At 43.6% G+C, this 24,320-nt stretch overlaps 1 protein-coding gene across 3 annotated transcripts in view; it reads right to left on the bottom strand.

Moving 5' to 3' along the window:
* CFAP251 (cilia and flagella associated protein 251) overlaps positions 1 to 24,320 on the bottom strand; it is a 31,955-nt gene that overhangs the window by 5,913 nt on the left and 1,722 nt on the right. The window contains exons 2-20 of one of the 3 annotated variants that reach the window (XM_050923911.1): positions 23,925 to 24,222; positions 21,786 to 21,836; positions 21,423 to 21,545; positions 20,776 to 20,916; positions 19,768 to 19,877; positions 18,577 to 18,685; positions 17,436 to 17,516; positions 16,596 to 16,673; positions 15,998 to 16,042; positions 14,891 to 15,108; positions 12,423 to 12,617; positions 10,859 to 11,106; positions 10,617 to 10,765; positions 9,594 to 9,767; positions 8,279 to 8,463; positions 6,884 to 6,998; positions 4,564 to 4,727; positions 1,136 to 1,226; positions 786 to 929 (exon numbers count right to left, since the gene is read on the bottom strand). In XM_050923911.1, the coding sequence (XP_050779868.1) occupies positions 786 to 929; positions 1,136 to 1,226; positions 4,564 to 4,727; positions 6,884 to 6,998; positions 8,279 to 8,463; positions 9,594 to 9,767; positions 10,617 to 10,765; positions 10,859 to 11,106; positions 12,423 to 12,617; positions 14,891 to 15,108; positions 15,998 to 16,042; positions 16,596 to 16,673; positions 17,436 to 17,516; positions 18,577 to 18,685; positions 19,768 to 19,877; positions 20,776 to 20,916; positions 21,423 to 21,545; positions 21,786 to 21,836; positions 23,925 to 24,209 (2,706 nt within the window). In that variant the 5' untranslated portion in view covers positions 24,210 to 24,222. Of the gene's footprint in view, positions 1 to 785; positions 930 to 1,135; positions 1,227 to 4,563; positions 4,728 to 6,883; positions 6,999 to 8,278; positions 8,464 to 9,593; positions 9,768 to 10,616; positions 10,766 to 10,858; positions 11,107 to 12,422; positions 12,618 to 14,890; positions 15,109 to 15,997; positions 16,043 to 16,595; positions 16,674 to 17,435; positions 17,517 to 18,576; positions 18,686 to 19,767; positions 19,878 to 20,775; positions 20,917 to 21,422; positions 21,837 to 23,924; positions 24,227 to 24,320 lie in introns of all 3 variants that reach the window. The other 2 variants (XM_050923910.1, XM_050923909.1) reach the window with 2 other exon arrangements.

Here is a 24,320-nt window from a genome sequence, read left to right as displayed (position 1 = left end):
ACTGAGGCCACCAAACACCTGACAGATGAAACTTTTGAACTCCATTTACGTGGGATGGATTTGTCCATCCAATCTAAAGGTGAAAGGTTCCTTTTACCAAGCCTGAGAGTAGGGCAGGGGTGGCCAGCCTGTGGCTCCAGAGCCGCATGCGGCTCTTCAGAAGTTAATATGCGGCTCCTTGCATAGGGTGCTGACTCTGGGGCTGGAGCTCCAGGCACCAACTTTCCCCTGCTCAACCCCAGGCCCTGCCCCCACTCCACCCCTTACTCCAAGGCCCCCACCCCTTCCTGCCCCCTCTCCTGAGCCTGCTGCACCCTTGCTCCTCCCCCCTCCATCCCAGAGCCTCCTGTACACTGTGAAACAGCTGATCGCAGCAGGCAGGAGGCACGGGGAGGGAGGGGGGAGGTGCTGATTGGCAGGGCTGCTGGTGGGCAGGAGGTGCTGGGGGTGGTGGGGCATGGGGGCTGATGGGGGCTGCTGATATATTACTGTGGCTCTTTGGCAATGTACATTGGTAAATTCTGGCTCCTTCTCGGGCTCAGGTTGGCCACCCCTGCCCTAGAACAATCCAGTCCCCTAGTGGTCCTGAATCTTTACTTTATCTCTTACATTTTTAAAAAAAGATACAGAGTCAGATTTTGATCAAAGTTACACTACTGTAGTTCTAGACTAAATACATTTAAAATCCATGGATTTATTGCAGATCTAGCCCATCTGACTGAGATCAGAAATTGGCCGATCGCATACCCTGTAAACACAATCATTCTCTTTGGTAAAAAACAAACCTTTTCCTCTGATGGATAAAACCCCATTGCTCTCATTACAAATGGAACTTCCTCCAAGGGAATATGTGTTGACACCTGTCTGGTCTCCATTGAATCAATACCCTGACTGCGCAGCTGTGCATAGTAAAAATAGTCCTCCAGTTCCTGAGAGAAAATCAAATGAAGTACAACGAAGTTCAGTTTCTCAACATGCATGGCACATAAGCCTCTCTGAAGATATACTAAAAGGCATATCAATGAAATTATTGTTAAAGCAGATTTGGACCTCCACAATTTGTCAGACCCGTATAAATTAATTCTAACATATTAACCAGCTGTTACCACACAATGTTTACTGTGACTGTAATTACCCTGAAGAATTCACCATCTCTGCCGCCATCCAAAAGGTTGTAAAATGGGATCAAATCCTCACCGCCCAGAGAAACAGCAGCCTCCAAAGCACTATGGTAATAACAAAAAGATAGCTCAGAAAGGGTTCGTGTAAGGAAAAATGTTCTGTTTCCCTTTCCACTCATTGCTGCCAGCCACACAGAAACTTATAACAAACAAACAAATAAAATCCGCTCAAAACTCAGAACAAACAGGGAAAGGTATAGTTCTAAGTTGAAACTTATGCTACTCTATTAACAGTCAGCACTTCTACAGCACTTTCTAGCCCAGGATTTCCCAGTGTTTTACATACAATAGCCTAGTATAGTAGGTAATTATTATTGTGTGTGTCTCTGGTCTAATGGAATGAGCACAGGGCTAGGAACCAGGAGATGGGTTTTAATCCTGGCTTTGCCACTGACTTGGTGTGTAGTCTTTGTGTGACGTTTAACTTTTCTGTGTCCTGGTTTCCCCATTTATAAAGTGTGTTACTTCACAGGAATGCATCTGAGGAAGTGGGTATTCACCCACGAAAGCTCATGCTCCAAAACGTCTGTTAGTCTATAAGGTGCCACAGGATTCTTTGCTGCTTTTACAGATCCAGACTAACACGGCTACCCTCTGATACTTCACAGGAATGTTGTGGGGATTAATTAGCTTATGTCAGGCCAGCACTTTGAACAGGTAAAGAGCTAGTGCGCAGAGCTTTCCATAGAACAATCAAACTTTAGCTCCTAGTTCCCGGACTCTAACAATTACACACACTCCTTCCCGGTAAGATATTAGGCTCTGTCACTCAGGCGCTCTATTCTCCACAGTGGAAGACAATGTCCTAGATGCATTGTACATGTAAAAATTCCGCTCTAGCTCCATGAGCTGTCATCTAAATTTCAGTTTCATAGGCGGTAGAGACAAAAGAGCCAGATGTGTTAGTCAGGATGCAGAAAAGTAACAGCTCCCACAATGAAAACAGCCCAAGACCCTACAATAGCCTGGTATTGCAATAACATCAGCAACATCCCGGTGCATTCACGACAGCATGGCATCAGCTCTGATCTGCACCTTTGGTGTGCTGTTCTCCATTGTGCTATCTGCAAGTTTTATGATTTTTTATAATTAAGTTATTTGACATTAAACATAGTGGAGAGACAGAAAATACCAGAAGCAGCAGTAAAGTGTTAATTAGCTCATAAAGAGCCTTGCTCCAACAGCAAATTACATACAAATTCAATGATGCCAGGACCATGGCCAACCATTATAAAGAAGGAGCATTTACATCCTATTGCCCACTCCGACCCCCACCTGATTAAGCCAGATGAAATGGAAAAAGAAAATACATAAACCCACTGCTCTCCCACCAGGGCTTCCTTTGCTGTGACAGCTCAGAAGTTGCTCTGTGCCCTCACTGCTCTGCAACTGGCTGGTATTATTAGGGAATCATCAGGAGGAGCTCTGTTCATAGTGTGCAGTGTCTGAACTGAATTCTTTGCAGAGTGAGCATGTTTGAGGAATAAAGCCCTAGGTGCACTCCAAAGGGCAACAAGGTGTTCTTCAGCAGTATCTTAAAGCCAGCCCCAGCAGGGATGATGTAGCAGAAATCAAAGAGAGGATGAATTCCCACCTTACATCCGATGGCGAAAGATACCATGGAAAACCCTAAGGCAGACAGATATATAGCTAACCCTCTAACCTAAACCATCCTTCAGTTCTAGCTCTGAGAGTGAGTAAGCACCATCTCCTCCTTTTTCAAACATGAAGTTACGCTACACTGAAAAGGCTGGTGTCAGAGCATTTGCAGCTGCTTGCTTCAGGTTGCTGTTTGCATCTATCTATCCAGGCATTCATAGCGCGCTTGGCACTGTGGTAGCCTCACCCCACCTTGTGCTCACATCAGAATGAATAGCCCAGACATTAAAGGCAACAAACATGGCCTCTCTTTCTGGCGTCTTTACCAAGGGCCGTATAAAAAGGCTTTTGGAGGAGGTGTCCCCTCTCAGATATCGATGGCACAGCTTTTTGGCACAGCTCTTCAGTTGGAAGCTGACAAAGGAAAGTTCCACGCTTGCTGCCAGGGCAGCACAAAACTGGCACATACAAGCAGTCCTTACTCGTAGGAGCAGTCCCAGTTACTTCAGATGACCTACTCATGGGCAAGGCATTAGAGTTGTTCGTCCTAAATCCATTCTGCAAATGCATGGGGGATTTCCTAGACAATACCAGACCATTCCATTTGGAAACTGGATAGTCTATATCAACACTTCTCTATTGTTTTTCATCCTGCAGGGCATTTTGTAAGAAACAGATGCTCCTGTAGACCCACCTCCCTGCCCAAATGTCAAAATCCCCACTGCCTGGCTCTAGAAAGATTCCAGACTGTGGCCTCTCAGGCAGGGATCTTAAAATCCATGTTTTATAAATGACTTAGCACATACATAGAACCTTTCATATTCAAAGCACTTTAAAAATACTCATTTATTAATGAAGTAGCCTATGAAGTAGGTAGGTCAGAATGATCAGCCCCTTTTAACAGATGATGAAGCCAAGAGGATAAGAGATATTCCAAAGCTCCCAGAGGGAGTCAGTATCCAACCCAGGATTAGCACTTATGAGTTTTTGATTCCCACTCCTGTGCTCAGGTCACTAGAGCACATCGCTGTTTGCATTCACCGTGGGTGAGATCCTGCAAAGTACTGAGTACCCTAAACTCCCATTGACTTCCATGTGACATAAGGGTGTTCAGTGTCTCACAGGATCTGGCCCTTGGCTGGCGGTGCAGAAGCCTAGGAAATACCAGGATTCTAATAACTTAGTCCAAAAACAGGATCCTTAATTATAAATTGGTGGGAGAAGGAATTGTGGATTCCATTGCCAATCCTCTTGGATGACGTGATGGGTAACTGGACACTTGGGATGAGATTTTCAAGAGTTCAGCATCCTTAGTGATTCCCACTTGAGAACACCTTTGAAAATCTGCCCACCTCGGTTAGGTGCCTAAATGGGAGCTGAGCCCTTTTTGAAAATCTTGCTCCAGTTGTGGGTCCAGAGCACGTGTGAAGATCTAGCCCTCTCTGTTTTAACTGCAGCCTTTCTAGCAAACCAACGCTGGATCAGGTAACATTTTAAACAAAGCTGAATGCAGGTGTCAGTGCTGCACAGGATGGTATTAAAGTCACGCTTGCACCAGGGTACCTATATTAATGCTTCTTGTCTGAATAAGTTTTAGGGGCTTCAATGTTAAGCCTTTCTGAAGCAGAATGGGATCCTTTGGGATGAATGTCCCTATATAAGCATAAGTTCATTGCCAGCAGGACATATGCTTTAGCTGTGTTGGTCACAGTTGTGTAAAGGGACAGAGCACATCGCGAGCAATGAGAACAGCATGCTCTGCTTTTCCCTGGTGTTTACTCACTTGACATTAATTTCCCATTTCATCACGATGCAGTCGTTCCCCCCAGCTGTAAAGACATGGCATCCGTCGTAGGAACTAGCAAGGTTGGAGACACCTCCTGGATGGCAAATGAAAGCCGAGGACTTGTGGGGGTTACCATCAATGGGCAAAATCTGCAAGCCAACCTACCAAGAAAAAGGGTAACTCCATGATGATTGGCACTTTTATACAGATTCAGCTCTTTTAGTATTAGACAGTGTTGGTGGCCTGTGTTATACAGGTGGTGAGACTATATGATCTGTAGTTCCTTCTAGCCTTATGCTCTATGACCTATGTGACACAGAGGGGTAAACTCTACCCCCTCGTAGGCCAGCTAGGAATCTGGTCTGTCCATTGTGGAGGGTTCTGTAGTGACAGGAACCCACTCTCAGCCTGCTCTGCAAATACTCCTGCAGCACTGAGACTGCAAGAGCTCATGAGGCTGTGTCCTGAATCTGCATCTTCTGCATGGGGTCCTCAAATCCTGTCCATTCTAGTGCCGTGGAAATGCACCGGTTCTGGAGTGCAGAGAGACCTCCATGGTAATGAAAATGAGACAAGATTTACCCCAGAAATATTCCAGTGTGGACGAAAAGGCTGACTAAGGAAGGGCCCATCAATATGTAAATCTAAAGTTTTACCACACTGTTCCACGAGTCAGTGTGAATTTCAGAGGCGCAAGCATTGCTGGCCCTGATGGTAGCCTTCCTACAGATCATCCAACCTCTACGCTATGCATGTAGGGGCCACGTTCTGCTTTCGGATGTAATCACACTGTCTCCATTTGTGTTAATGGATTTCAGGTGCCCATATCAGGGAAGAATTTGCCACCTGAAAATCCAAATCAACAACCCAGGAAGGAATAACTGACATGGCTCTTTCGAGATAATCAAATCCCCAGAGCTGAATTCAGATCTGAGTGGAACCAGGAACCACCTAGTGACTTCACTGGAGTTATATCTGCTCACAGTAGGTCTGAACATGGGCCTGAAACATTTGCAGCACCTAAGAAGCAGCTTTTTTTTTTTTTTTTAAGTCACTAGTGTGTTATTCTACACTGGTCACCACTTCCGCACAGTAACCACACAGGGAGCTCAGCATAAACTGGTGGGAAACGCATCCATGGATGACAGGGTCTTTCCTCTAGGGAGAGCATGTCTAACAAAAAAACAGAATACAAGCAGAAAAGGAAACAGCAAACTCCTGGCTTCGAGTTCAGTCCAGCTCCATAACCCCTGGGCTTGAAGCCAGCCCATCCCAAAAGCATTCTCACCCAGCTGTCTGCCAAGATCAAGCTTATAGCCCCTCCCCTGAGGAGCTGAGTGCAGAGGGGATGCTGAGCTGAGGTTAACTCCTTCTTCACCAGGGACAGGTAATGTTCATATATGGGGAAAGGGGTGGGTGTCAAAATTCAATACCATAGTTATTGACTATTCAAAGTGCAGAGAAATACTGTGGTACCTGTGGGGAAATAATGATTTTTTTAAATGGTGACCACTGTGCATAGAAAGCAGTACAACTGACTCCCAAGTGAACTACAACAGAAAGGCTAAACAACTCCTCTGCACAATTCCCACCTCCCATTTCCCTCATCTCCTACTCCCAATTTCTCAGCTTCCAATATCTCTGGTCTCACCCAGCCCCACATCTTTCATTTAATCCCCCTCAATACCTCAGCTTCAGACCTGCACTCTCTTTCCACTTGTTTTGTTACTTGCCTTGCTGAACACATGCAGGACTAGATTACCTGAAACTCAGAAGCTCCCACGTTTACGGTGAAACCTCCACTAAAGTCCTGCATGTTTAGCAGGCAAACCTTTCTCCTAAGCAAGCACTTTAAAGTATTCCAGAGACTGAATTTTTCTCTCATGCTGCGTAGTTGCTATGGGCAGGTTTCACTATATGCACACACAGATATGGCGAGGAGCACTATAGAAATATTTGATAGTACAAAAAACAATAAATACTATAACAGAGTAATACCTACCTCTTAATAGCACTTTTCATTGGTAAATCTCAATGCAGGTCAATATCATTAGTCGCATTTGACCAATGAGAAAATTGATGCACAGAGACGGGAAGTAACTTGCCCAAGTTTACCCAGCAAGGCTATGGCAGAGCCAGGGATAGAATCTAAGCATCCCTCATTATAGTCCAGTGCTCTATCCAGTTGGTAACACTGCCTCCTTTTAAATATCTGGTGTATTTCTCCCTTAGGTACAACTGTACCTAAGGTTGTTCGCAATGTTATGCAAAACAATCCAAAAAGCATATCTGACATAAATATATGGGAACTCTGTACCTTATCTTTTGTAATATAGGCCAGATATTGTTTCTGTGGATCCTGACTGTTTGTTGCTGGAAGGATTTGTATCTTCTCAAGAGGGGACCCATAGGTTGGCCCCAGAAGTGTCTTTCTAAAGGAAAACAACATTTTCATTTATTCTATTCATCTTATCCATTTTTTCACACAAATGTTGCTGTGCACAAGAATGGGATTGGGCATGTGTGTGTGTATAGGGGTGTGAGAGTGTGAATTTAGTGCTGGTGAAAGGTGTCAAGATGACAGCTCTAGAGACCAAAATCTTCTACTCCAATTGCCCTGTCTCTCTCCTTGGAAGAGCCACCATTGGGAGTGAGAGAAGAGTTTGGTCTCCATGGCTCATTCAGTTATTGGTCTTCACTGAAGCAGCCTGGCTCCCACTAGATCAAATATCGGCTTCCCCTTGGGACTCTGCACTTTTGGTTGAAGAACGAACTGCTCAGCTTCCAACACATCCAGCTCTTTAGGCTCTGACAACAATTACACATTATTAAATAATCTCAGAGGGTTAGCATTCAGGGCAAGCTGGCAAAAGGAGCTTTTAAAGAACCACTCTCTTGGATCATCTCTGCAAACACTGTGATTAATTTAGTCACTAACATCCTCGATGGATGGTTAGTGTGTCCTCTGTGAGAGTGCTGGCTTCCATTCCATTAACTTGTGTTATCCAGTGATTAGTCATTTCTACAGGAAACTAAGGGAGAGCTAAGAGCTGAATTCTGCCCTCAGTTAGATTTTCCTGGATGGATGTATCTCCAGGTATTTGATGTGCTCCATTAAGAACCTGGATTATTTCAGCTTCTGGTAAAAGGATATTTGGGCAGCTGTAGCAGTGAGACAGGAAAGGTGGATCCCATCAGTCTGGCTTGGAGAGCAGAGCAGAGTGAGGACTTGAGCTGGACTGGATGCTGGCTTCAATTCAGGTTTTCTTTATCTGAAAACCAATACAAGTTCCATCTGGGTTTAAAGCCTGCTAGTTAGCTTTGTTGGGCAGGGCCAGATTCCTGTTGTAACTAGGGAAAACCTTCTGAACGGATATTTTGGTAGCTAGCAGAGTCCAAGTTGAGGTACCGTGGCCTGATAACACAAGCAGCTTTATAGATGAAATCAGTGAAGCTATGCAGGACTCTATCACAATCACAATTTCCCTCCTCTTTTAGTAAAGAACATTGGGTCCAGTGGTTTGAACAGAGCCCAGGCACTCGGGACTCTGAGCTTCTATTCTCAGTTCTGACTCTCTGCAAGTCCATTAGGTCAAATTCTTCAATAGTGTCCACTGATCTTGGGTGTACACCGAGAGGAGAAGATTGGGGGAAAGGGGAACAAGGTTTGACTCACTGTGAAAATAAACCAGGGTTTGAGTTTCCCAGTTACCTGCACATTTTGGTCGTAGCATTATAAAGCTTCATTTTGTACCGATTATTGGCAGTGAGAATAAAAGCTTCTGGAGTGAAGGGAGGGTACCAGGCCAAACACATTGGGACTGCGTTCTGTTCAATGCGGTCTCTTCGCAGGACGGCCAGGTATTCTTTACTGCTGCTGCCTAGATCATACTCCACCTGAATAGAACACAATGAACAAGATCCATGTGAAACAGCTGCACAGACTTGCCAGCAGTCAGGGTAGTCTGCTCCTCCCTAGTACCTTTTGTTTACACTACTGATCTGAATTCACATCCCCAAAAGCCCTGCATGGTAGGAGAGGAGATTTTCTGAGGTTTGTAAAATGTTACTGTTGCAACCTCTGCTCATGTATTCATAATTATTAAAAATCACATGGATTATAACCTCACTAAGCTGATGCAATGTCAGTTACAGGGAACACAATAAGAACTCCACAGCAAAAGAAACTCGGCTCCCTGTTGACATGCTAAACCCTCAGCCAAAGCCGGAGGTGTGAATCCCCTGGCTGTGGAGGGTCCTGACTGCAGTGGAATTGGTGTTAGTTCACTGGGGGAAGGAGTGTGGGAAGAATGTGGGGAACCTGTGTAGGGGTATATGGCCCCCTACACATCACAGGGACACTGTTCCTTCATAGTAGGCTTTGGAATCCTGTGCTGGTGTATCCGCTGCTACATGCATCAGCTGGCCATTGCCTCTCATTGAGAAGGGTGCAACAAGACCTTGGGTCCATTGCACCCTTTGCTGCTCTGCAGCTTGGGGGCAAAGGGGGATACGTCTTGCCCTACTGAAACTTCACAGCTCTAAAGGCAACTGGTATGGAGCCTGGGGGAAGGTTTTTCACCCCCAGTACCTAGACAGGTCTTGCAATATGAGGTGAAGCTCAAAGTGAGAGTCTACCTGGCTAAGAGAGGGAGCAGGTGACAGAGTCAAGGGCCCTTCACTGAAAATGCCCAGCTGCCAACTCCAGACATGCAAAGGGACAAGCCCACTGACTATCAATGATAGGGGCATAGTTGTTCTCAAATGGTGGGATGAAGAGTTATCTCTCATACAGCCAGGACCTAAGACACACAGGGTTTCATACATGAAACCCAGCACCTGCAGTGTTATCTGGAAATGTTCAGGCTACGGATGAGTAAACTGAGACCCAGAGGAGCTAAAGTAACTTACCCAAGGTCAAACAGCAAGTTGAGTCAGAACTAGGAATAGGACCCAGGAGTCCTGCCACCAAGCCCCTGCTCTAACCAGTAAACTGTAGTGCCTTGCATGCTTTTAAGCAGACTTACCAACAGCCTGTCCTCCCCAAGGCTTAAGAGCCTTGGTTGGTCGCTATCTAAAAGGACTCCAAATATTATACTTCGAATTGGTTTATAATGTGAATGAAGCCCTGCTAGGTGCTCCCAAGATCTTTCACCATTTTTCCGTATTCTTTTGTAAACAGTCACTGCATATTTTTCATCCTAAAATGACAATACAAATATTTTAGTTTATCTTCAGCCTGCATTTCTATTGTGTTCCCCCAGCTGTCAAGGAAATTCTTAGCATTCTTAGCTCATCAGTCTGGCCTACATGCCTTTCTAACTATGTGCTGTAGAAGCCACAAGGAAAATGAGGTAAATAGAATGACAATAATAACAACAACAAACCTGATTGGGAGAAAGGATCTGAACAGAACCAACAAACACTAAAATAATAAAGAACAACTCTTCGGCCCTGCCTGAAAGGAAGCCAGTGACCAACCCCAGGGGTATACTAGATTGTGCTTCTGCTCTGGAAAGGAGATGTCAAAATGGCATCATCAACTCTATATTGATTGTCTCTGTGAGCCTGGAGCAAATGTGATCGGGTTACAAACAAAAAGATATTTTTCTTAATTTCCAGTCCCCATGGGATGTATCATCATCAGTAATTAAGATTCTGCACTCCAAATGCAACCTCATTGCCTTCAAATACTGCCAGTTACATCAGTGCACCAAAATATGAAAATGAATTCACAATCCTTTTGATGATACGTGAGCCAGACCAGACTCCATCTGACTCTCCCATCACTCATACTGCAGGGATCAGAGGAGTAGAGATGTCAACACTTATTTTTGTCACTAGAATCAGCTGGTAGGGCTCTATATAGAGACAGGGAGCAGGTACACTGAGGAGGAAGGTGCCATTTTTACAAAGTCACAGCTTTGAGAGAGCTTTACGAGAGGGCGAGCGTTCCTGCCTGTTCTCCTTTCAGGATCATATCATGGCACAGGCTGTAAGTTCCAGTCCCACCAAAAGGAGAATACACATATATCTTGAGAAAAACTTACAGCAGTTGCAAGATACTGGGAATCATGAGAGAAGCTTATTTGAGTTACTGGGCCTCTTGAGTATTTGAACTCTTTGCAATCATCTTCTAATGAAATAGAATCAAGGATGTAAACGGTTCCATCAGTAAAACCAGCCGCCAGAAAAGAACCTAAAATAAACATCAGAGAACAATTATTGTACAGATCACTCATCTCAGGAAACCTGATGCTCAATGTTCAGTGAGATCTCAAGGTAAAAATACCTTCAGGGTCATAGGAGAGGCACTGGATACTGGCCCCCATAAAGATTCGGCTAATGAGGTACTTTGTCTGCATATAGTCCCACACCTTTAGCAGCCCACAGTGACTTCCTATGGCAATGAGAGGCTGGCTAGGGTGGCAAGCAATGGCATTAACAGCTTCCTTGGCCTCCTCCATTAATTTTTCCAGTTTTGTCCCCTCTGCTGTAATGTGAAGTACTGTTGCGTCCAACGTGGAGAGAATAAAATTCCTGTTAACATGAAGAAACAAACCCAATTTGATGAATTAGGCAGGTGGACCCTTTTCCCTCCCACTTATGCAGCAGGCTAATTTCTTGTCAGTAATGTAGGGAATGATTGCTCCCTAAAACAATGGAAAGAATGGCTGCTCATCCATTCATTCAGCTGTGTCTTTCGTGCATCTGGACTTCAGTTTCTGCACATACATAAGCAAAGATATATAAACCAAACAACTGACAATGCATATATGTTACTAAACTCTTATCGGGAAGTGGTTATCAACCATCCTGCAAAGTGAGAGACTGGCCCCAATGAAAGTGCCAAATCGTGAAGTCCTTTCTCAGAGCTCAGTTCTGTCACCCTTTACTGTACTCCCCAGGAATCACTCACTGACAACACACGGATTCTCTGTGTAGTCAGGAACTACTTAGCAAGCCTAAAGCCATGAACTGTGTTTGAAAAAGAGTTGGCATTAGAAACCAATGGTTCCTGGGCCTCAGTCCTGTGCTCAGACCACACCTCCTCTCTCTAGCGTTTGTAAGCCTGCTCTGACTTCCCCTGTGGGGCAGGAGAGACTTTCAGTCACTTGTCCTGGCGTGAAGGTTGGTGTGCCAGAGCTGGTGGCGAGGTGTGTATCTGCCTGGCCAAAAGAAGCTGCTGCAATTCCTGGTTAGGCAGAAGGTCTGCAGAGGTTGCTAGTTGCAATCTCCATCTATACATTTAATGATGGGACCCTAAGAGTAAGAGCGTCTTTTAACCTTTCCCTTTGCTTTTCCACCACTTCTTACTTCCCAGAGGGGCTGCCAGTGCCAGGAAACTACAGCAATTACTCAGTAGGAGGAACCAGACAGAGGAGATCGATAGGGAAAATACCTATTCCCTGAGACAGAACTCAGGTTTACAGAGGAGTCTATCTATGCCCCACAGCTCCCTGGAGAACATGTGAAATTTAAAACTGTTGCCGTAAGAGTCTAAAAACTCTGCATAAGGAAGCTCTGTTTCAGGCTGCAGGCAACTGAGGAAGCAAAAATGAACTAGCAGGGGGACAGCCCCTTGCCCCTCGTCTGTGATAGACAGGTTTGATTTTGCATCAAGATGACCAATGTGAAGATCTGCAGCCCTTCCTGCAGAGAAGACAGTACAATGGCAACCTCACCTACCCATCATATTGTATATTAACATCTGAACCACGTGCACTGACAATTTCACACATAACTAGATTTAGGATTTAAAAACAACAACAAAGAAAATCTGTCGGCTACAAGTTGAACATTTCAACAGTTTCTTATTAATCAGTTGATTAGATCCATCATTGAAGGACTCTCACCTGATAATAAATGGCTGACCATGTATAGTACAAGAACTGGAGTAGTCTGAGTTGTTGTTGGCCAGATTGGAAGGGTTTTTTGAAAAGGAAATGGATTGGATGGGTCCCAGTTTAAAGTGGCTGTACCAGTTCACAAGCTGCAGCTGGCCATCATAGAATTTAATATGACCTTTGACATCACAAGTTACAAAATAGCTAAAAGAAAGGACAAGAATCAGTTAATCAAAAAACGTTTTTAAAGTGCCCCAGAAGAACCAAGGGCTTGGCTACACAATTAGTTCATGGCAAGCGAGGGTGTAAATCTACACTGCACTAGTGTGCTGTGCACTAAGTGTCCCTGTCAACCCTGCTGCTGCACACAAACCGTTCCCTGATGCACTTTGATCTACTCCTGTTTCAAAGCAGATGTCTATCAAAGCACACTACTGAGCAGGGTCCACACAGACACTTGTATGGGGTAGATTTACACTCCAGCTTGCCTCAAACTCTTTGTTTAGACAAGCCCTAATGCTCTGCACTTCTCTAGGGATTTTTATGAAAGAATACGCTTCACAAGGCCTGATCCTGCTCTCATTTACACTGGTGTAAGTCAAGAGCAACTACACATTGTAATCAGTGGTGTTACACTGGTGCAGAACTAGTGTGAGATTAGAATCAGGCTTTTATATCTCAGAATACCAGGATGGGGCATTCTCATCCCCATTTTATAGATGAGAAAATGAAGCTCAGAGAGATTACATGAATTCCCAAAAATCACACAATGTGTCAATGACACAGCCAGGAATAGAGCCCAAGAGTCTTGACTCCCCGTCCTTTGCATTAACCTCTAGACACAAGGCCTTGGGAAAAAGAATTAGTATCTAAAGACTCCATAGTAGTATAGCAGCAACTAAACACATGCTTAACCTACAAACGAATTTCATTACATAAGGTAGTGGCATTGTCTAGAGATCTAAGCATGGGACTAGGAACCAAGAACTCCTGAGTACTAATTCTGACTCTGCCATAGACTTGAGGGCAAATCACGTAACCTCTCTGTGCTTCAGTCCTTCCATCTGTAAAACAAGGATAATGATCCTTAACTCACCTCACTCACAGGGGATGATGTGAGGGTCAGTTAATGTCTGGACAGCACTTTCAAAGTGGAAACAATTAAGTCCTAGGTATTTATTTAGGATAAGTATTAACTTTCAGTTAGCAAGCCTTAAAAAGCACATAGATGGTTGATACATTACTGCAGTTAGAGCTAAGCATCTAGTGGTATCACTGCATGGCTTGCCAACAAATATTTTAAAGTTGGCAAAACATCCTCTGTGACGTCAGTGTGTATCAGTTCCCTCTACTGGTTAAGATAGGGAAGCTGCTCTTATAATTCACCCGATAGCCCAAATTAATCCATTCTCTGAACCTATGCAATTAGTGAACAACTGTGGAGCCTGTTGATTGGGTATGGGGTGGGAGATTTCACAGATTTTGATAGTGTATAGTAAGTAAGACCTTTATTTTTATTATTCAACACAGTGAATTATGAGTTTATCTTTTATTTAATTTTAGATCATTGATGGTTTTAGGTCTGGTACCTTGTGACTGTTAGGGCAACAAATGTCTCCCTTATCCCACTAGGGGGCAGAGATGTTCAGCTTTCACGTAATAAGGAGCATTTTGGCCAAATTTACTGCCAGTTAAAACTGACACAACTCAGCTGAAGTCAGTGGAGTTTTCCTTCTTACACCAGCAGTAAATTTGACCCTTTTCATCCAGTCCCAGAAGTATGCAAAGCACTGAACCTCAAAACTGCAACACTGGGACGTACATAAAATATAAGTTATATGTTTTTATTTTTAATAATAACGTGTCTGTGGCCTCAAGTTCTATACCCAGTCACTTGTTTGAGGTGAGCCACATAACTCGCCATGTATGAGTAATGTGAGACTCTCAAACTCATGCCACTAGAACCTTTATACTAGAGACCCCACACCATCATTTGGCCTCACTAACTAACATGGATATCCCTGATCCTGTGATGTGTCGATCGCCCTGATTTGCCACTGCCTTGCATCTTGTGTCATCACTGATGCTTCTGAAAAGTGGGTGCAGAATATATCACAACAGGTGACAGTACTTGCTTTGCACAGGTGTGATGGCTGCGGAACGTGCAAAGTAGTGGAGAATCGGGTTCTATACATTGCAGGAGAATCCTGTTTTCATTCCAGTTCAATATCCTGAATACATTAAAAGATAACAAGGCCCTTACTCAATTTTTACCTATTCTTTACTCAGGCAAACTACCATTGACTGCAACTGAATGTTTGCTTTGGTGAAGACTTCTGGATTTGGTTCAGTATAAATATATGCAGAACAAACAATGCAAAAACCAGTTTAAACATTGATTTTTCATTTCAGCCATACACATTGGCTTTTTAAATGCCCACACTAGCTCAAGAACAGGAAAGTATTTTATCCATTACCTGTCAGATGCAGTAAGCACAGTGAGGGCATCTTTCTGCACATACATCAGCTTAATAGCCTTCCTATTATGTGGTTTTACACACAAGCTGGCAGACATGGACAGTGGGCAGACTGCATCCCACACCACCAACTTCCCTCCCGATGTGGCCGTAAGAGCTTGCAAATTGCCAAAATGAAAAACTGACTGACTAAAGAGTCCCACCGTCTTGTTGAAAGTCTGCAAAGGAAGCAAAGAGACCCCGTATGGCATTCTCTGTAAAGTACAAACTAACCTACCCTTGCAAATTTTTCACAAATTAATTGAAACTAACAGAGGGAAAAAAATAATCTCACAAATCTGACTGTAGGAAACAAACTGTCTCCAAACAAACTCCTGGTGTTAGAGGCAATAACATGTCTTGTAGAATGACAGCTCCATTTGCCCTCGAATATCAACAGAGTTCCTACTACATGCTGGTATTCTGGAGGGGTTTTGCTGGGTGAAGAAGGAAAACGTCCCCTCATCTACTGGGCTTTGGGTTTTTCCCACATTTTGTTCCCTCCACACTGTGATGGAGAGAGGAGTATCAAACCCTATTTAACTAATGACTGCAGATGTGAAGCTCTCTGTTAGTGCCAGGTATTACCGGAGTCACCTCAGCAGGCTATTGGCAGCACATGCCTCTTCAGTACGAAACGGCTCCCCAGCTCCATGCACATTAGGAAGTGACTGTCCCCACCCCATGGCGGGACCCAGCAGAGGCAAGTCTGCCATGCTGGCAGGAGGAGGAAGGTCCTGCAGCAGGAGATGCAACAGGACCAGCTCTTTCTGGGAGTCCCATCCTGATCTCTCCTCTCAGCAACCACAGACTGTCCCCTCCAGTAGCCACAGAGTTCCCTAGAGAGCCATGCAGCCTCTCACAATCAACCAATGTCCAAAATGTTACATTGCAATAACAACCACAAAGTACCATAAACTAGAGACTGGGGGATACACTGTGATGTGGAGGGACTTAGCAAGTTCACTCCATTCAGGACATTGTGCTTGTTTAGTAAGACAGACCGGTCATCACTGCCAGAAGAAAAGCAAACTAGCTAAAGCAGTGGTGTCCATTTGCAATACTCACTCTGTCAGTTAGATAAGGAGCGCTGTGCTGCAACCCGGTACTGTCCTGAGGAGAAATACAGAGAACTTGTTCCACATAAAGACGATAATTTTTAAAATGGACTTTGATCAAAAAAGAGGCTCTAACATGCCCATCACTGTGTTATCTGGGCACTAACATTACATTATTATTTATTATTACAGTAGCATCTGGTCGCCACACCCAAGATTGGGGTGTCATTGAGGTAGGCACTGTGCAAATAGTAAAAAAGAAATCTTCTGCCCTGAAGATCTTACAGTAAGCAGACAGACAACAGGTGGGAGGGGAAACAGAAAGGTTAAGTGATTTGCCCGAGGTCACACAACTGGCAGAACCAGGCATAGAAAGCAGGACTTCTGAGCCCCCATCCAGTGCCCTTTCCATTAGGCCATGCTGCCTCTCTAGAACACAGAACCACAATACGTCTCCATCGCTCCATAAACTCTGTATGCTCAGCTTTTCCCTTTTATGTATTAAAGTAGTGTAATTAGACTGTTGGGATAATTTTTTCCCTCCCAGAATTATCTTATTCTTGTGGCACAAGAACTACAAAATCACATTAACTCCTATGTCTACTTACCCATAGATAAAATATCACTTGAGTTTTACTGTTGCTGACTAGTTCCTTGTGATTTTTTGGATTAAAAACAATGTAGTTCTGAAATTTAAAAAGTTAAAGTTAGGTTAAAATTCACATTGGCCCATCTATGGCATTTATACATCTCAATTTTAATGCTTGGTGGGGTTCTGTGCTTCACAACATCCATTCTTATCAGAAATGTATTGTGTTAATCTGCAGAGAATTTGAACCATAGGGCCTGATGATCAGTTTCACTAAGGCCTTCTTATGTCATTCTGGCAGTGTCATGGAGCCTTAAAGTGGGTACAAAAGGCCTTGTGACTGTGACCCTATGGGTAGGGTGACCAGAAGTCCCCATTTTATAGAGACAGTCCCAATATTTGGGGCTTTTTCTTATATAGGCTCCTATTACCCCCCAACCCCATCCCGATTTTTCACACTTGCTGTCTCATCACCCTACCGATGAGGGATGCCACCCTGGCTGTTGTAAAGCTGGCATCAGGGCTCTACTTTGTACCAGCTGCTGAGAGGTCACTACAGCTGATGCAGAAGGTCATAGGCATGACTGAAGTGCACTGCTCTATTGCTATTCTCAGGGCCTATAGAAGGTCACGGCCAGAAGCAGAATGTAAGTTATAGTGTCCCTGGGGCTGCTCTAACATATACCTGGGGCTGCACAGGGCCCTGTACAACCTCAGAATACAAGAATGCTACAATATTCTTGTCCTCCACTCAGCCCTGTTCCTGCCCCAAGGGCAGGAATGACTTAACACAGGCACACTGTTTAACAATGGTTTGTTTCCACTCTCCTAAGCCCCTTTAACAATTAGAATCACTCACCTGATAACCAAATGCAGGTTGCAGTTCTACACTACACATAGGTTTCTTTTCAGGTGAAGTCCACTTCCAAATGCAAACTCTCTGGCCGACAGGGGAAAGCAAAGTGACATCAGTGTGACATTCTACGCACTATTGAATTCAGTGAGCCTAATCCTGCTCATTCGAACTGGAGTGACTCCAGTAAAGTCAGTGGGGTTGCATGGGGGAACATGGGAGCAGAACTGAGCCCAGTAGGGTCTTGCTGGTTAGTATGAAATTTTTAAAAATTGATTATATGAGATATTGATCATCTGTAAAGTCACAAATTAATATCCAGCATGGTCAGGCCTGCAGTCAGGCATCCTTTTTGAACTGGAGATCAATAGTTTGGGCTCTGCTTCCCACAGATTGTTCAAACCCATGTTATAAATCAGTCTTGCTGCAGCTAGATTTGAACCATGTTTAAACCTGGCTCTTTGCCAGTGAAGATTGGCCTGAGGGTGAAGAATAATGCAAGAAGTTATGGCATTAGCTTTTAACTTCTGGAGGCCTGGGTTCTAATCCTGACTCAGGTGAACTCAAGCAAACATGAGTTTGAAAATTTTCAGTAGTGTACATGGAGAATGGGGAGGCAGTATTAGCATACAGTATGACTTCCCACTAGCTCCAGCCCTGGCATAATTTTGGCATTGATGTTGGATGTGAATTGCATAGCAAAACTGACTTTGCTGGGAACTCTCTTCATAGTGCTGCTAGCTAGGCCTCACATTATACCACTACTCACATACTGGAGCAGATTGACAATACGTTCAGAAACTAACAAAAAACATTAATGTTATTTTTCTGCCTGAAATGTAAGGTGATGGCACTGGATATTGCTAGCTACTATAATCAGGTTAACTAAAGATCTGTCAAAGTCAGAATCGTTTATCCTGACTTATACAGGTTTCTGAACTTTGTTAGCTATAAGATAAATGAAATCCAGATCTGAACTACCTCTGAATTAGTAAAACCAAAACCCAGTTGACATGATTTTGCAAAAGCAACCTCCAACCTGCCCAATTTTACCCAACTCCGGTGCATATCCTCCTCTTAGTTACACGGGTGCAAGTTTGCAAGGTTCAATCTCTACAGGTTGCAATAGAGAAAACATGTTCTTTACCTGTATTTTGCTAGCACCAAGTGTTACCAAATACTTAGCATCCTGGGAAATAGCAATAGCACCAACCCCATCTTCTGGGTGACTATCAAATATCGTATGCACAGGAATCCTGCAGAACAAGACATACACAGTCACTAAGTACAGTGACAACTATTTGCAATATCATTTTTAGCTCTCATCACTCCCCTGTAACCCCCCCACAGCCCATTTCACAAAATTCTATGACCTGTCATTTTGGAAGCTTCCTTTTACCATACTTGAGGGGTGGGGGAGGAGGAACAACAACCCTGAGCTGTTACAAACTAATTCAAATAAGATTCCAGACACTGCAAGATTGGGAATTGCTTCTATAGTACAGATAAAGCAGGGGAAATTACCTATCATGCTTCTTTTTTGAAAGTATCATCGCACAGGAGTCCCACCCACTCCCCTCTGAATCTGAGGTCCTCTTCCAAGCTGCGGTGTTGCTTTCAAGCCCTGGTTTAGCTTCTTATTTGAGAGGCTTTTCTGACTGTAATTTCTGGACAATGAGATGGTTGCATGCTAATTGATGGTTGCATGTTTCTAGGGTTTAATTGATGTTTCTAGGGTAGCTCCTGCTTCTTGCATATTTGGGGTCTGATTGAGACTGTTCTGGAGGGAGCTGCAGCAGTGGCAGCTGGGAATGTGGGGAAGGGGCTTACAGCCAACAGCCAATGTTGCCGAGCATTCAGAAATCTAAGAACTAGGGCCAAGATACAACAAATAGGTGAGTAAAATTAGGTGCCTAATTATGAATGTAGGAACCTAACCTTAGGCAGAGAAGTTTGAAAATCATGGCCTAGGGGAGCTCTGACAGATCTTACGTGGCCCTATCTGCACTGGAGTCATTTGAAACTGAAGCCATTACTCCACCGTGGGTGCCTTGTCTGCTTGGTCTATTTTCCTTCCTGCACTCTTGAACTATGTAATTATTTTTGTCTAAACTAAAAGCTGAAATTGCTTAATAACTGTTATATTGGCTCAAGAAGTTTTCCTATGTCTTGTTCTGTGAGTCTAAATTTTGGTTTTTGCTAATACTGCCATGAGAAGGTTACTTGGTGATTACCCAGAATGCTGAGAAAGTGGCATCTCCTGAGCAGTCAGGAACATTTGCTAAAGGAAAGAAGGAAGGTTCTCAAACAGGGGCTTTCTAAACACCTAGGAACTTACCCTGAGAAGGCATCCCACACAATGATTAGATTATCAGGTCCCTGGTCAGCTGTTGCAATCCATCGCCTGTCTTCACTTACACATAGACAAGAAATAGAATTAGAGTGACCCTAGAGAGTCAAAATAAGAAATGTGCCTTGAAAGATCTAGGAAGAACATTTATTTAAAGCCATCATTCAGCAAAGGCCTAATTAAACTGCACATACTGTACATTGCACCTGTGACAGTCTCCATGTCCATGTCTGTCAAGGTCCTTCCTCTCTCTCCCCTTTCAAACCCACCTTATCTAGGAGTACTTCTTTCTTTACCCCATCTATATTCCCCTCAGTCCCTCTCTCTGAATTTGTTGCCCTGTATCGTGTCTTGCCATATTGACACTGTAAGCTGCCTAGGGAAGGAAACAGAACATGACTTCTCTGAATGCATAAAGCGGAGAGTAAATGTACAGTGCTATACACATGTTTTATAATTCATAACAGAATAATACAAATCTTTGAAAGGGCTCTACCTCAGTGCAGATACAATTCACAGTTCAAGTATAAGGTATATGATTATAAAGTGTATTATAGGATTATTTATTACTTATACAGAGCCCAAGAATGCGCAGAACACTCTGCAGCCATATACACAATTTATAAATACTTCTCTGTTAAGGACAGTATCATTATATCAGAAACGTCTGAAGAGCTGTATAACACCAAGTTACAGTAAGGAACCAAGTCAGCTGAAGATAAACAGAGATTCATTAAAGCTCTCTTGGCTGGCAGAACAGTGAAAATGTAGCTGAAGCTGGGTAGATGTGATAGACAAAAAGGTCACCCGAATGTTTTTTAGATTCCAGTATGAGTCTTCTACTTCCCTTGCTGTGGGTGGAGTTCTGCACCTTGAAGAACAGGGTTCTGAACCTGCAGATAACGCAGCGGGATTCTGGGCCTGTAGGACAGGGTTCTCTAGCAATGGGGTTCACTACCTGTGGGAAGAGTGCTCTCTGGGAATGGGTTTCTGTACCTGTAGATGATATTGCCGGTTTCTGACTATGTCGTGGATCACAGCAGTGTGAGAGGAAACGTATAGGATCACCCTGTGCTCTTCATCAAGCAGGCTGTAAACAGGGAGGTGGCTATTGTAACCAAATGCCCAAGACAAACTCTGTAAGGAACACAGTTACTTTTTTATGCCAAGCATTGACAGAATTATCATAAAACATAATCCCTCTTACTTTTAGCATCTGTGATCCTAAAGGAGCCCAATATGCATCAGTTACAACCCCCTCCATCCCCACTGATATCCTGCCACCCTTCGGGAGAAGGACAGCAACACACAACACCACACTTGGCCAAGAACACTGGAGCAAAACCCTTCTCATAATAAGTTGCCCTATGACTCATTAAAGCTGTTTTGATTGGCAGAAGACTGAAAAGGCAGCTAATGCTGGTTAGATGTGACAGAGCAAAAGGCCATCATAATAACCTTTGACACTAATTTCAACCTCCTACAGATGCATTATTATTTTTAGTCGAAAAATAAACTTTAAAATCAAAACTGTGTCTCTCATGAAGCTAAAAGATTACTTCATTTGTGATGAGCTGGTCTTTTTCACTAGCATGAAATTTCCCATTCCCTAGTCCCTGCTTTGAAGTTTGTAAAATACTCACAATTGGATGTGTTTTGATGTGCTCATCCTCTTCAAACAACAAGCCAGGTGTGGCTGAGGACACTAGTGACACCTCCTCAGCTGGAGCTGAGCTGGCAGTGATTGGTGCTTCTAAGGATCCTGCCTCTTCTTGGCTCATTTCAGCACCTGCTTCTATGCTCCGGCTTTCCTGATCTGCTAAACTCTCTTTGTCCCTCAGATTTTTCCGGTCACTTTCTTGTGCTTCTTGGCCTATTTGCTGCATGTCCTGCTCCACCTTGGTGGAGCTTGGTAGTCTAGCAGGAGCCTCACTCTCCCATTGCGGCACTGTGGGTACCTGCTGTTCATCTTGTCCAATATCTTCTAATGTTCCTGTTATTGCTGCAGTTTCTTCTCTTTCCTCTGATGGCCCTTCAGTGACATCAGCCACCAGTTCCTTAAAACAAATAAAGGCTTCAATTATCAGAGGGGTAGCCGTGTTAGTCTGGATCTGTAAAAAGCAACAAAGAGTCCTGTGGCACCTTATAGACTAACAGACATATTGGAGCATAAGTTTTCGTGGGTGAATACCCACTTCGTCAGAAGCATGCGTCAGACTCACGAAACCTCATGCTCCAATACGCCTGTTAGTCTATAAAGGGGTAGGGAACCTATGGCACGAGTGCCGAAGGCGGCACGAGAGCTGATTTCAGTGGCACTCACACTGCCCTGGTCCTGGCCACCGGCCCGGGGGGCTCTGCATTTTTATTTAATTTTAAATGAAGCTTCTTAAACATTTTAAAAACGTTATTTACTTTACATACAACAATAGTTTAGTTATATATTATAGACTTATAGAAAGAGACCTTCTAAAAACGTTAAAATGTATTACTGGCACATGGAACCTTAAATTACAGTGAATAAATGGAGACTCGGCACATCACTTCTGAAAGGTGGCCAACCCCTGGTCTATACGGTGCCACAGGACTCTTTGTTGCTTTTTACAAAGGCTTCAATGTACACTTTGCAAAATAAAAAATGTATTTAATCTCTTCTGTGCTGCATTGTCTCCCTTACCACCTCTGTAACTCATCCAACCTTCATGCAGTGGATTGACATTCATCTACATGCTTCAATTCTATTGGTTATTAAAATGTGATCAATTCTATCTTGGATTCCAGCCACACCATAAAATCAGAACCTATTTTAGGGCTGTGGCATCAATCAATTCCTCTGCATGTTTTTAAAACCCTCCTTGAATTTGCTCTAGATAACCTGATAGAAAATGTCTCTCTTCTCCCCTCTGTGGTCCTTCTGTTCATGCAGTCTTGGCCTCCTCTAGGTCCCTTCATTCAATCTCACTGCTGTTAGTGAAAGAGACTTCTTCTCTGCAGCGCCAGTAATCTAGACTAGCTTTCTGAATTCCTGAACAACTCCCTATATCATTTCAAGCTCAGATGAACACACATTTTGCTTTCTGCCCCAGACATTTTATGTTACATGCAGAAACATTATCGATCATGTTTACAGTGTCATAGGTGGCCCCGGTGCTTTGCAGGTAACAAATATCAATCCATGCTAAGGTTGGGAAATAAAATGAAATAAAATTAAAAAATCAGGAAATGCAAAGGTTAAGGATTTGCCAGTAATTTTAACCCGGCTACATTGCATGTCCTCTGCACTGCATGCTACACATTTAACAATAGGAAATCTAATATAGTCACATATACATTATTTAACAGGGAAAACAAGAAAAGAAATTTTGCTACCTCACTACTTACCCCCCTTTCTAGAGCATTAAGAAATATATTCAATAGCACTGGATCTAGTTCCGACGCTTGATGGACCCTACCATTAACTTGTTGCCAGGATGAATATTGACCATCTAATTCTACCCTTTGTTTTCTGTTTCCTACAGTTTCTGATCTATGACAATGCTTTGTCTCTCACCCAACGACAACTTAAACTGCTTTAGGAGCTTCTTGTGCAGGACCTTGCCACAGAAACAAGCCCAGTTTGGAGTTTCTAGCCTCCCCTGTTTCTGAGCTACATGAATGTCAAAAGTTCATGGAAGCATATGGAATAATCTAGGTTTCCCTCACTCATAACTAAAATACAGTGTATTCATGACTGGACTGACATGAAGCAGAGGAAGCTTTGGCCTGAAAAGGAATTTGTTTAAGAATATTATGAGTGACTGTAAATGGGGACTGAATGGAAACTCCTCCTTAGCTATAGAATTTCATCTGAACTATAGAATTTTCTACTGGAAACAATCATGTCTCCCTTTACTGTTATTTTCCATTGAACTCTGTGAGCCAGACTCTGTGGAATTGTATGGATGGAGGATAATACAATCTGACCCGGCTGAGGCTTTAGTTAATTCCATACGAGGGCAGTGTGATTCAGTGAGCATGAAAGACACCATAGAAAATATCACTAATAAAAAGGTGCACTGAATGGAATACACCCTTCTTGTGACATCATAGGGATCCAAGCTGGGAAGCTGGCAATAGGAAGTCTGTTATAGGATATCCATACTCACATGGGGACTTGTGATGCTCAGTTCGTTCTCTTGTGTCTCAGGGGTGGCAGCGTCCACTGAGAAATTGTCTGCTGTGGTTGTTGGGGCCTGGGTCTCCATTTCCAAAATGTCCGTAGATTCTGTATCACCTGCTAGCACATCAGCTGGCATTTCGGTGACCTGTTTGGTTAATTCAGTCTCCTGAGCCCCTTGTTCATTTTGTGGAGTTTCTTCTGAAGCTTCATCTCCTTCTATACTTCCTCCTGCTAGTTCCTCCAGTGGGGCTTCATTAGAATCATCAGCCATCTTCTCCTACAAGCTTCCTTCCAAAATACACATTATTAGATTTTCTTCCCTGCTATCCCCGGCATTTACCACAAAGGACCTTTAGATCAGAGGCCATTCCCCTGGAAGGGT

Source organism: Gopherus flavomarginatus, chromosome 15 (assembly GCF_025201925.1).
Source record: "Gopherus flavomarginatus isolate rGopFla2 chromosome 15, rGopFla2.mat.asm, whole genome shotgun sequence".
In the NCBI taxonomy this organism is placed as follows: domain Eukaryota; kingdom Metazoa; phylum Chordata; order Testudines; family Testudinidae; genus Gopherus; species Gopherus flavomarginatus.
The sequence above is the reverse complement of the archived record's forward strand: the minus strand, read 5'-3'. Positions and strand labels throughout refer to the sequence as shown.